The sequence below is a fragment of the Corvus kubaryi genome, unplaced genomic scaffold (genome assembly GCF_017639235.1).
Source record: "Corvus kubaryi isolate FWS band 111438036 unplaced genomic scaffold, C.kubaryi_AGA036_p1.0 37193, whole genome shotgun sequence".
Taxonomy (NCBI): domain Eukaryota; kingdom Metazoa; phylum Chordata; class Aves; order Passeriformes; family Corvidae; genus Corvus; species Corvus kubaryi.
In genome coordinates, this window is record NW_024581055.1 from 511048 (window position 1) to 524282 (window position 13235).

At 50.5% G+C, this 13235-nt stretch overlaps 1 protein-coding gene across 1 annotated transcript in view; it reads right to left on the reverse strand.

The window, feature by feature from the left end:
• The window catches only part of SMARCC1 (SWI/SNF related, matrix associated, actin dependent regulator of chromatin subfamily c member 1), a 65573-nt gene that overhangs the window by 35969 nt on the left and 16369 nt on the right, over positions 1-13235 (reverse strand). The window contains exons 7-18 of the mRNA XM_042022290.1: positions 12518-12587; positions 11205-11280; positions 10343-10468; positions 9851-9969; positions 9228-9352; positions 8459-8518; positions 7823-7860; positions 6585-6706; positions 6088-6159; positions 2376-2489; positions 1514-1667; positions 1142-1255 (exon numbers count right to left, since the gene is read on the reverse strand). Of these exons, the coding sequence (XP_041878224.1) occupies positions 1142-1255; positions 1514-1667; positions 2376-2489; positions 6088-6159; positions 6585-6706; positions 7823-7860; positions 8459-8518; positions 9228-9352; positions 9851-9969; positions 10343-10468; positions 11205-11280; positions 12518-12587 (1190 nt within the window). The remainder of the gene's footprint in view (positions 1-1141; positions 1256-1513; positions 1668-2375; positions 2490-6087; positions 6160-6584; positions 6707-7822; positions 7861-8458; positions 8519-9227; positions 9353-9850; positions 9970-10342; positions 10469-11204; positions 11281-12517; positions 12588-13235) is intronic.

A 13235-nucleotide genomic window follows, 5' to 3' on the forward strand; every position in this document is an offset into this window, starting at 1 on the left:
AAACTTGCCCTCCTGTGACACCCTGACCTGCTCCTAAGGAACATCAGCACCACTGGATGGCTCCGTGCTAGACCAAAAGGAAGAGGCTATTTAGGATAATAAATGTTATCTCCAGCTGCGTTTCAAACAGCTCATTAACCCACAGAGAACATTAATCAATGTGAGTCACCCAACTGCTGCTCTCCACAGCCAAAACCCCCAGCACACAGAAACCAACCAGGGAAATCTGCCAACAAACCTGCTCCAGTTCACAGCTCCTGTGAACAGAGCCAGAGCCCAGAACCAACTACAGATTTATCAATTTGGAGAATATTTACACCTCCCCTAACAAGTGAAAAAGTCAATCCATCACAGGTGAGATGGAACCAGCTTTATAAAAAATACTCACCTCTAGAACTGCTTTGGGCTTGTACGGTTTTTAATGAAGGTCTGAAGTGGTGAACAGTGTTTAAACAGTTATTTCTTAGGTTTAAACAGTGACCTCTGAGGACAACGAACCAATGACACGGAATCAGCCTGATGCCACCCACGAGAGGCACCACCCAGCTCTGGGGATTCCCACTGGAGGCTGTGCTGAGGTAACCTGGCATTCCCACAGCACCTCCAGGGACACAGAGGGAGCAGGGAAAGGCAGAACTTGTGGAATCAACTCATCACTGCAGCCATGTCTCCCAGTCTAATGATCCTGTGTCACAGCCTGCAGTGACAGTGCCCCAAGGTCCCCTGCAACAGCCCCAGGACACCCAAACCCGTGGGAATTGGGGTCCCTGTTTGTCAGCCCAGAAACCCTGCTCAGACTGGCACACAGGAGAGTCAGTGATCCTGCTGGAAGCTCTCTGTGTCCTGAGCCATTGGGTGGTTTGCTCATTCGGAACCTTTCCAGCAGGGCATGCAGGAACACAAGGAGTTTGGGATCTGAAGGCTGGCAGCGTGCACTTGTCTGGGAAGTTGTCCATGTCTTTATCCCTATGAAATCAGAATTCCAGCACAACCTCCCAGCGCAGTGTCCTGCACAGGGGTGGAAGACATCCAAATCAGGAATGGGGGAGCAACACAAGTCACCTCCGTGACACAAAGTGGGGGACACCTGAGGAATGACAGAGCTCCCTGGCAGCTGTAGGGAGAATCCCAGGACACTTGCCTTGGCCAAAGTCTTTTTGGAGTAGATGTCTGTGCGAAGGCCGAAGTTCTGCAGGTCAGTTGGCTTCTCCTTGTTTTTCTCAGGAAAGCTCAGCATCTGCTGGGCAGCTGGAACCTGGGAACAAACGTTACAGGGGAAAGGGGAGAGGGGCAGGAATTCAAAGTTAATGTTCTCAAAAGAGCACAGACTGGCCAGAGAAGCTGAACACAAGCCCAAGACATTAAACCAAATCTCTGAGCAATGTGTGTGAGTGGTTCTGCACAGAACTGCCCCAAATGCTCAGCCCAGCTGGTCAGGAAGGGGACATTTCACCCAGCTGGGCACAGGCTCCTCTGCTGGACAGAGGCCAGGCACCCCCGGCCCTGGGCTCACCTGCGGGGTGCGGATGTGCAGGGGCATCAGCCCCGAGGGGGTGTCGGCCAGCACGTTGAAGTGGGGGGTGGGGGGAGGCCCCATGGCCATGGGGCGGCTCTCAGGATCCACCTGGTAGTTGATGAGCCCCCACTGCTCCAGGAAGGCGTGGACCCTGTGGAAAACAGGACAAATCCAACCTTTACCACCAAAGTTCTGCCTGTGCTTCGTGCAGGGGTGACAAAGGACAAAGCTGATGTTTCTGGATCAAACACAGACCCGGGAGCTTCTCTAGGCCTTCATTAATCCCAAGCAGCAAAATGAATCCCAGAGCAGGAGCTCTGTGCACACCTGAGGGCACTTGAGTGTCATGTATGAACCAAAGCCTGACTCTGTGTTCAGTTCTGGGCCCCAAAAAAAGACCCTGAGGGGCTGGAGCATGTCCAGGGCAGGGAACGGAGCTGGGAAGGGGCTGGAGCCCCAGGAGCGGCTGAGGGAGCTGGGAAAGGGGCTGAGCCTGGAGCAAAGGAGGCTCAGGGGGGACCTTGTGGCTCTGCACAAGTCCCTGACAGGAGGGGGCAGCCGGGGGGTCGGGCTCTGCTGGCAGGGAACAGGGACAGGAGGAGAGGGAACGGCCTCAGGCTGGGCCAGGGGAGGCTCAGGGTGGACACCAGCAGGAATTGCCCCATGGAAAGGGTGGCCAGGCCTTGGCAGGGGCTGCCCAGGGAGGCACCCTGGAGGTGTCCAAGGAGCGCCTGGAGGTGGCACTCAGTGCTCTGGTGGGGATCAATCTCAGAGGGGTTTTCCACCCTCAGTTATTCTGTGATCTTGCTGATGCCTGGAAATGTCCAAGAGCTCCAAGCCCCCGAGCCCCCGGTGTCACCTCATGACGGCGCAGACGTCCCCGGTGAGGTTCCTCCTGCAGGCAGTGCTGGTCAGGTACTCCTGCGGGTTCAGCCGATACGTGTCGATCATGAAGTTCCTGTAGGCCAGGTATCTGCAACACAGCGGCCACCAGCTCGTGTCCCCTCACCTCTCACACAGGTCAGGGCACTCATTTTAATGTCCACTCCCCCAAACACCCCTTACTGACCAGGAAACACCAACACATCTCTTTCATTGGTGAAATTTCAGAACCAGCACCAAAAGCAACAGGTAAGTGGAATTCACACTCTGCCACACTGTTTCACTCGGGATTTTCCCCGTGTTTGGATTAGCAGCACATGGAAATATGTCTAAATTGTAAATCACACAATTATCTGTTGTAACTTGATCACTGACCAAATATTCCCACAACAGAACAGAAGCTGCAGGAAAAAAAATAACGGGGTCTGGTCTTCACATGGGACAGGAGAAATAATCCTTGTGCATCCCTGTGTGAGGCTGGAAGGAAAAAAGCTGCACAGGAAAGCAGAAGTGGATGGAACACTGCTGTGGCTGCATGCAGAGTTTTTAATGGATAAAGGGATGAGGCAGGAAAGGCTGAGAACAGCAACATGGAGAAGAAAAGATCTTTGAGAAGCAGAGCACAAGAGCCCAGAGCCAGCACAGCTGGGAACAGCTGGAGCAGAAACAATCCCTGAGACATTCCCGTATCTGGAATATACTGATGCTTCCTAATACCAATTATCCCAAAGAAAGTAAACTGCCATAAAATTATTGATAGCCCTGCTCTTTGGAGGGAACAAACCCAATCTGCCAAAGACAGGCTGGCACCATCCAAGCTGGATGGGGCTTGCAGCAACCCAGACTATGGAAGGCGTCCCAGCCCATGGCAGAGTGGAATGAGATGGGATTTAAGGTCCTTTCCAACCCAAACCATCCCAGGATTCTATGAAGTCAGTATCCCATGCAAAGCTGTGTGTAAAACAGTGGTTTTTAAGCAGATTTCTGCCTTTGGAAAATTCCTGGGGGGAATGTTTCACATGCAATGTGTGAAGCAGCTGGGAACCAAAAATATAAATCATCCAGGCAAGGCCTAAGCAGGCAGATGCTGCAAGCACATGTCCCTGCCAAAATCCCACATCTTCCTCCTGACCAAATCATATGTGCAACTGGCTGGAAGGAAATTGCTGGAGTAGGTGTTTGGCTCCATGTGGGATGTTTGGGAGGCCAGAAACAAAAGGAGCTTCTTCCACAGAGGAACACTGAGGAATGCTTCTGAATGCTCCAGGGGAGGAGGGGAAGAACCTGCCCAGGAACAGGTCTTGGCTGCAGAAATTAATATTTATTAGCAAAGGTCACATCACGAGGTGGAGAGAGAAGCCCAAGACAGAAACATCCCCAGGTTTATCCTGAAGGGAGACTGTTCTGAGCCACGACACGACCCATCAGCTAAACCCTGTCGCCAGTGAGAAGTCAAGCAGGATTTAGTTCAATCCCTTTTCAGCCAGGGCCCACCCCCAGGCACTGCTGTCACAAGGAGGAACCTGTATGAGCTCCCCAAACACGGTGTTTTGGCCTGAACATTCAGCTGGAGGCGACTCATCTCCATTCAGAGGGATGTTCCTCTTTTATTTCAAAAGAAAACACAAAGCCAGGACCACGTGCTACTCCTACAATCCCGAAATGGCACCAAAAATAGATCTCCAGGCTGACACGAGGACTGGGAGCAGCCCCCAGCCTGCTCCTCTCGCAGGCAGTAACCAGCAGCAGCCCAGGGAGCAGCATCAGGAGAGCTGATGTTGTGATGCCAACAGGAAAAGGGCCCTGGGACTGCAGTGACAATCACAGGGGTGAGAGATGCAGGAGATAAACATTCCTTCCACATTCCAGCTGTCTGCTGCCTCACACTCTGAGAAACCCCCAAAGTACAACTTGCTGAGCAGCAGAAGTGATGGGACAGAGTTAGTGCTGGATGGAGCTTGGAACAAACCCCTTCTGGAAGGGCAGGAGCGGAACAAGAGGAGCTTTGCAGTCCCTTCCACCCAGGCCATGCAGGACTCTGGGATCCAGCTGTGGTTACTCTGCACTCACACCTGCACAGAAGCCATGAGGACAGACCACGGACTGGAAATCCTTGGGGTGCCAGGGGCCTCAGGGGGTGTCTGAGCCAAGCTCCTCCTCAAGCCATGAATTTTCACCAGGTTTCTCAGGGCTTTGTCCAGGAAGGCCTGAAAGACTCCAAGGAGGAGCAATCCCAACTTCCCAAGGCCCCACGCCAGTGCCTCATCTTGTTCAGAGCCCAAAACTCCCCTTTTCTCGAGCCAGAACCTGCTGTTTCAGCCTGACCTGCTTCTGCCCTGTCACAGGCTCAGTGACAGCCTGGCTGCACCCCAGGGACCTCCTGGGGCAGGGGACAAACAGCCCAAGGGCCCAGGAGAAAGGGCAGTCCCTAACTTCTATTCCTTTATCAGATCCAAAGCATCACAGACCAACAGCCACACCTGAGGTGGGAGATTCCAGCACAAGCACAATCTGGGGGAATTCTCCTCTCCAGGCTGGGACAGCTGGGGGTGCTCATCTGGAGAAGGGAAGGCTCCAGGGAGAGCTCCGAGCCCCTGGCAGGGCCTAAAGGGGCTCCAGGAGAGCTGCAGAGGGACTGGGGACAAGGCCTGGAGGGACAGGACCCAGGAAATGGCTTCCCAGTGCCAGAGGGCAGGGCTGGATGGGAGATTGGGAAGGAATTCCTGGCTGGGAGGGTGGGCAGGCCCTGGCACAGGGTGCCCAGAGCAGCTGTGGCTGCCCCTGGATCCCTGGCAGTGTCCCAGGCCAGGCTGGACATTGGGGCTTGGAGCAGCCTGGGACAGTGGGAGGTGTCCCTGCCATGGCAGGGCTGGCACTGGGTGTTTTTCAAGTTCCCTTGCAGCCCAAACCATTCTGGGATTCCATGAAATGCTGTGTATGAGAAATGCAGGGCCCAGCTGACATTAGGACAATGAGGAGACACCTCAAACGCTTCCTTTGGGACTTGATTGAAAAACCACCTTTTAAAATCCACAAAAGCTGCTTTGCAACCAGGCCAAGATTTGACACCAGGACAAAGTGACCCCAACCAGCCCAGTCCCACTGCCCACATTGACCAGCACACACACTGGTGTCCAAATCCAGGATTTTCCAGTTTGAAATCTCAGATTTTAGGATCATTTTAATAGAAACAAGCATATTGTTCAAAAGCCTTTGACCATCTTCCTTTATCCACCACCTTTCAAGATCACTCAGAATAAACAAACCCAGAACAGGCAGGAGTCTGAGAGGATCTACAACACACAGAAATCCAGAAATACAGCATGGCATGAGGAGAGAGGGAGGAGCAAGGAGGATTATTCCACTTCTACCCTTTCATGACATTTTTAGGTGACTCTGGAGGTTGATCACATCATGTACCACACACATTTCAAGAAGTTGTTCCAGTATTACTCGGGAGAAAGCGGTTTTATTTTACCTGGATAACCACTGGTAAACATCACTTTGATATTTGAACTTCTATCTCTACCACAACAATGTACAAACATCATCAGTGGCTCTGTCCCTCCTTCAGGGCCCTACAGGAAGCACCAGCCTCACACACCCCCAGCTGTGTCCACAGGATTTATGGGATGGGAAGCTCCTTCATCCTGCCACGCTGTCACTGCCCATATTCACGTTTTACTCACATTTCTGGAGTCTTGGACTTGTTTTTCCCATTGAAGAATTCCGGAAGCGCACGACGTTCAATCACGTGGATACTGCAACAAAAACAGTTCAGATGTCACATCCTGAACAGCCTCCAAGGAGGATTCCAAGCTGGAACAAATATCCTCCCTCTATAATCAGTGACTTCTCTCAAAGTCAAGCTCTGAAGCAAAATAAAAAGGCTTTTAGAAGTAGAGACAAGCACAGAATGATCACATAAAGACCAGAGAAGTAAAAGAGAGAAAGGAATTAAGGTGGGAATCAGAGGGAAATCAGTGTAAGCAAAAACTGCTGAGCAGGCAGAGTGAAGATCTCTGCTGTTTGAAATTCCTTTCCTCACTCCCAGTCCCTGAGAACGGCCAGAACGATTTAAACATAAAACACGGGAACCAGAGCTGAGCAACAGCCACTCCTTCAGCTCTCAGGCTGATTTATGAGCAGACAAAACCAACAGAAGTGTCCCCCAGCTCCCTCTCACCAGTTGTAGTCGAACCAGGAGGCGTAGCTGGGGATGATGATGTGGTTGGTCTGCTCGGTGACGTTGTCCTCCCCCGGGTCGATGGAGCGGCTCTGGTCACCCTTGTTGGGGTCCTCATCCTCCTGAGGCACAGAGGGGACACAGCACTCAGAGGGGACCCCTGAGCACCCTGACACTGCAGGGTGAGTGCAGGACAGGGGCTTCCCCACCCCACACACATTCTGTGACACCCCTGGGAGGAGGAAGAGCTTTGGTCTCTCTCTGCTGCTCCACAGAAGCCTCCTGTGAACAGCTGTTGTTCTGCACCTCAAGTTCCAGCAGAAGTCAACTCCTGACCCCAAAGGATCATGAGGAGGGCACAGAGGAGGCATCAAAACAGGGTCAGGACATGACAAGAACTGCACAAAACCCCTCAGGGGTTGTTTGAGCAACGTTAAAATAACCAAGCCCCCACAGGCAGACCCTAAGGAGCCAGTGGCATCAATAATGGATCTTTGTCTGGGACTGAGCTCCCCCAAGACAACAAGGTACACTCTGAGCACATTCAGTGATCTGACAACTGCAAAAAACAGTGCCTGGCATGCCACAAATGCAACTCAGTACAGAAACTACCCCTGCAGCTCTATTGAAATGAGCAGGAAGCAGGGTTTAGATTCAGTCTAAGCAGGGTTTAGATTTAGTCCTAAAACCTAAAAAAAAAAAAGCAAAACCTCTGAAAAACCTCTCATGTGAAAAATGCTTCTTGGAAAACACTTGGCATCTGTCTCCTCATTCTCCTTTTTAATATACTAGGTTTAGAAACACCAAGTAATCCCACAGAATCTGGAGAGGTTTATAATAACAAACCCTCAATCCTGTCCGTAACTGATTTAATCTTACAGATCACTCGAAAATTAGTACAGGTGAAGCTACTGAAGGTGAGATTAAGATGTTGAGAGGACACAGGGAATGGCTTTGAAGAGAAAGAGGGCAGGGTTGGATGGGATATTGGGAAGGAATTCTTCCTGGTGAGGGGCTGGGCTGGAATTGCCAGAGCAGCTGTGGCTGCCCCTGGATCCCTGGCAGTGCCCAAGGCCAGGCTGGACACTGGGGCTGGGAGCAGCCTGGGATAGGGGAAGGTGTCCCTGCCATGGCAGGGGGTGGAATGGGATGATCCCTGAGGTCTCTTCCAACCCAAACCATCTGGGATTCTACAATCTCAGCTGTTACCAAATTTAGGAAGAACCAGGTGCTGTTACCTTTCCTCCAGTTGCCACTGTCTCCTCATCCTGCTCATCTGAAAGGTAAAAACATCGAGAATTACACCAACAAAACTCATTTAAATGCTCACGAGCCTTTCCAGCAACACCACTGTGTAACTGGAAAGAAGCAAAGTGGATCCCACATCACTACAGCAATTACAGCTCTACCTATCCCACACCAGGGAAGAGGTAAGAACACAGAGGAAGGATAATTAGAATATCTCAACACTTCAGAATCCATAATTAATTACTTCCTTTCCCAGTTCCTAGATGAGCCTTGTGTAATAAGATATGGGATACGAGTTTGTATCTCGTGTCAAGGCTCAACAAAGCTCAGGGCACCTGTGATTTACCTTGATTCCCAGTAAAAAAATAAAAACTCTTTTATGTATGTCATGTTAAAAAATAAAAATAACAATAGCCTATGAGGGAACAGCCTTGCAAAGAAAAGAAGAAGAGCTGGTACACTGGAACTCAAACACATATGAAAAGTGAATTAATTCAACAAGACAGCAGAACCAGAGATTGCTTTTAAAACGGAGAGCCTTAGAAATATTTAAAATATATTTAAAAATATTGACTGCAAGCAGGACTTGAGGGTGAGGTGTGGGGCAGGGCTGCAGGGGGCTTTACCCAGGTCTGCCACAGTTCCTCCTTTCACGGGCGTGTTCTCACTGTCCTTCTTTGGGTTCACTGCAAAGGAACAGGGAGTGATGAGAGAGCAGCAGACAGGGAATTATCCAGTCTGGCCTGATTTCCCTGCGCTCTGCTGGCCCTGTCTGCAGTTCAAGAGTTCACACAGGAGCACAAGGGCCCGTTTGTCCCATTTCCCTGCATTCCCAGCTCCACACAAAGCAGGATCTATCCGGGGATACCCCTGCACTTCCCCACCTGTCCAACACACAACAAGGCTTATGTGCAAATCCAAGCCAAGGGAAACCCAAACGGAGACACTCCCAAAATAATCTGCTGTCAAGGATGCAGAAGGAATTCTTTTTCCCAGAATTATTATTGCTCGCACCAGCACTTCCCTGAAAAGGACTAAAAGCACTTGCCATGTAGCACATTTTCCACTCATTTAACATCCTTCTTCTGGGGACTTGGCAGGGAAATATTTTGCTCCAGAAAACTCCATCTCCCCCAAGATGAACAGGTGAAATGAAACACTTAAGTAGATTGCTGTAAATCTACTTTAGAAAGTGTATTTTGTAAACGTGTTTTTGTATTTTAAAAGGCCAAAAGGAGGTGAATGTGCTGCCCTTCTCAGCTGTTACATCCCTGACTGCAGAGATCCCTGCTCCGTGGCCACAAAGTGTTGAAAAGATTTGACAAGATATATCCACAATTTTAATGCAGTTTAATTTTTAACATTCAAAGAACCCAAAGAGGTCTCATGTTTTACCATTTTTGGGAAGTACCACTTCCTCTATGTTGGGTACTGGGGTGGGATCCTCCATGTCCTTGGTGAGATCCTCCTGTTCATCCTCTTCCTTCTGCCCCCTCCTCTTCCCATACAGAGCAGCTTGTCTGGAACAGAGCAGACACAGGGGCTCTGCCAGATCTGCTCTGGACATTGTTCAGGTCAAACCCTCCTGAAACCACTCTGGGAGCAAAGGCAGAACCAGCCCCACATCTCCTCACAGACCCCAGCTCAGGCTTTACATTGGGAAGGAGTAATTCAGATTATCAACTCATTCTTGATAAACTTCCAGTTTTGTCTTATTAGAGCCCAACAGATCCATAAACAAGACCTGAATTTTTAGCTCTGAAGTGCTGCCCCCCATCCCCCCCCACAAAACCCCATAATTAAGTTCCTATTTGAGTAGCAGATTGGTAGAATAAGAACAAACCTCCACGATAAGGAATTACACTAACTGCTCAGGAATAATCCCTCAAGCCTATCCAGAAATAATTATGGAAGCCCAGGTCACAGAGCTCTCCCCAAAAGCATTTCTTGAATTTCTTTTTTTTCCTCATTTTTTTTCACCTCAAATTCCAGGCCTCTGGCAATTTCCAGACACTCACCCTTTCTTCCCTGTCTTTTTCCTGGACTCCACAGGAGTGGGGGGTGGAGAAGGAGAATGTTTCCTCTTCCTAGTGCTGGCTGCTGCTTTCCTGTCCCTCCTCTCCGGGCTCCGCACGGGCTGGGAGGGAGCAGAGGTTTGAGTTATTCCCAAATACTCCGACTGCAGTGCTGGAGGCTCTGTCCTTCCTTAATCCATCCCACAACAGGATGCCACAGCTGCTCTGGGCACCCTGTGCCAGCCCCTCCCCACCCTCCCAGCCAGCAATTCCCAATCTCCCATCCAGCCCTGCCCTCTGGCACTGGGAAGCCATTCCCTGTGTCCTGTCCCTCCAGGCCTTGTCCCCAGTCCCTCTGCAGCTCTCCTGGAGCCCCTTTAGGCCCTGCAAGGGGCTCGGAGCTCTCCCTGGAGCCCTCCCTTCTCCAGCTCTATCCATGCAGAGATAAAGGACATTCCTGTCCCTCCAGGTCCCCCTCAGCAGAGAACCACTCACCTCTTCATTCTTCATGGAGATCCTCTGGCGAAAACTCACAGATTTCCTGTTCTCATCCACCTCATAATCCTCCTCATTCATCCACTCATTGAACACATCTGTGTCCAAGATCCACTTGGCATGAACCTGCAGAACAGGAGGCATTGAGAGGCTGATGCTTTGGGAAGAAATAGCTCCACGAGAGACCTCCCGGGATTAAGGAAATTCCCGGAGCTTTATCAGGTCTGCATGCCCAAATCTCTCCCACCGGTTTCACACACGCTCATGGCAGTGTCACAAGGCAAGACCACAAAGGATGAACAGGACTCAGAATCCAACCTCTGCTCCTCAACCATTTCCAAGCCTCCTGAAGTGTGAGATCAGTTCTCAGAGCTGGGACAACAGCTCTGGGTTAACAATGTTCTCTGGATGCTGAACATCACCATCAAAACCTCCCAAGTATTCAGATCCCCTGGGCAGATGTGCCACAAACACCAAAAAAATGACTAAGAGTTGGCCATTCCCTGGAGAGACACGACCAACTGTCTGGATTACAACATCCACCTTCAGATAGTTTGGTTTATACAGCTGAAAAAACCTCTGGTGCTGTAGAGTCATTGATACAATTTATTATGGATTTATTAATGCTTCCTACAGTGCTCTCTTACTGTTCCTAGTAAGCTTTATACTCCAAAGTCCTGCTTTCCAGCGAGTTACAGGTTACTACCTGGAGTAAGTGGTGTTTGAACAGACACCAAGGTCCCTCCAGCCTGAGCTGCTCGGCAGCACTCACAGAACACTGTCAGGGTAACACAGTGAGGGCAGGAGTAACCAAGGCAGTGCCCCAGCACGGGAATTCTGGCCAGGACTGAGCCAGGCTTACCTTCCACGGCTTCTCGGGAATCGGGGGATCCTCGATTTCGGCATCTATTTCGTTGGCATGGACCCAGGTGTCGTAGCTAGAGAGTCAGGAGAGAGCAGCTCAGCCACCAGGATCACCCAGGAATGGTTTCCCAGCAGCTCTGGCACGTGCAGATCCCACTGCTGGGACTGCAGGGCTTCCCACAGGGAATAGTCCTGCTCTGTGCCACAGGAGCTGGGCACAGCGCAGAGGGAGGGCTCCAGGGCATCTGATGCACACCAGAATTTAAAATCCCTCCCTGTGAACCAGCTCCAGCTTCAAGTGCAAATCTGGAGAGGTTCAGGGGTTAAAGACAGCTCTGAGTCACCCAACCAAACCCTGCCACTCAATTAATTCACTTTTTTCTGTTCTCATGCCTTCAAAGCAAGAGCTGCTGGATTCCTGGAAGGGAGGAAGCTGCATCCTGTCCTGGAAACCACTCATTATTTACATTCACTCTTCCACATTATTTCCTCAAAAGCCTCTTTATTAAGAAACTGCACTGAGTCAAAATACTTGGTAATCAACACCAGGTACTGAGGAACAGGGAAAGGTCAGGTGCAAGGAAAGATGTGCACAAGCATTCCTGGATTTATACTGGTTTTGTGTGTGCCTGGATTTATAAATACCAATACAAACTTGACTACTGATAGAAATATAAAAATATTTAAAAGTTCTTCATCTGTATGAATAAAAAAACTTCAGTGTGATTACTGTTTGCTCTCTTCCACTGAAATCCTCATATGAGATACAGTTCCTGGGAATTCTGTGTGTGAACCGTAGATTTTAGAGGCCTGAAAAAGCTAATTAAATAGAAGTCAATACTGGGTTATCAACTTTTTGATTGATTTCCATAGCCTGGGCTCAGAAACCAGTTATTGCAAATACATTTAAGTTCCTAACAGCACACACACAGAATTTTAACATGTTCCAGCAGCACAGGGCAGGTCTCTCAAAGGGGAACTTTAACAGTCCCTTGCACCTGACTGAAGACAACCCTTGGAGTGAAATCTCTTTGTCAAAGTTCAGCCATTGGTTGGAAGTTCTCCCTTTAAAGTTTAAGGAAAGGCTCATCCCAGCTTTAAAATCTGGTTCAATTTCCAACCAGTTCCCTGTGGCTCTGCAGAAAAACTCCTTTTCCAGCCTCAGCCACCTGCCAGTGCCACAAATGGATCTGGATATTTCTGTTTTAAATCAATGGTTAATTCTTTTCAAGCTTTGCATGTTGGGATCAAGACTTTTCCACCAACAAACAGTTAAAACTCAGGGTTTGCTTTTCCCCCCACCATCCTTACCTGTCTGGAAAAAAGCCCCAATGTACCAGCACCTGCTTGTCCTTTTTCATCACAGGTCTCAACCACTCATCTGCAAAGGGAACAAGATCCAGCTCAGATGTGGAAGGAAAAGCACAGTAATTCACTTTTCCACAGTGAATCAGAGTGAAGTTACTGCAAACCCCTCTGCTAAAGGTCTGCTCAGGGCCTGAGCTGGGAAGGGGCCTTAAAGCTCATCCCAATCCACCCCTGCCATGGGCAGGGACACTTCCTGCTGTCCCAGGCTGCTCCAAACCAAATCCAGCCTGGCCTTGGGCACTGCCAGGGATCCAGGGGCAGCCACAGCTGCTCTGGGCACTCTGTGCCAGGGCCTGCCCACCCTCCCAGGGAACAATTCCCAATTCCCAGTCTCCCATCCAGCCCTGCCCTCTGGCACTGGGAAGCCATTCCCTGGGTCCTGTCCCTCCAGGCCTTGTCCCCAGTCCCTCTGCAGCTCTCCTGGAGCCCCTTTAGGCCCTGCAAGGGGCTCGGAGCTCTCCCTGTGTCCTTCCCTTCTCCAGGGGAACATTCCCAGCTGTCCCAGGCTGGCTCCAGAGCAGAGGGGCTCCAGCCCTGGAGCAGCTCCGGGGCCTCCTCTGGACTCTCCCCAGCAGCTCCAGGTCCTGGTGCTGTTGGCCCCGGGGCTGGGGCAGCTCTCAAGTACCAAACCCTGCAACCCAAATCCCAAGAACAGAGCCCA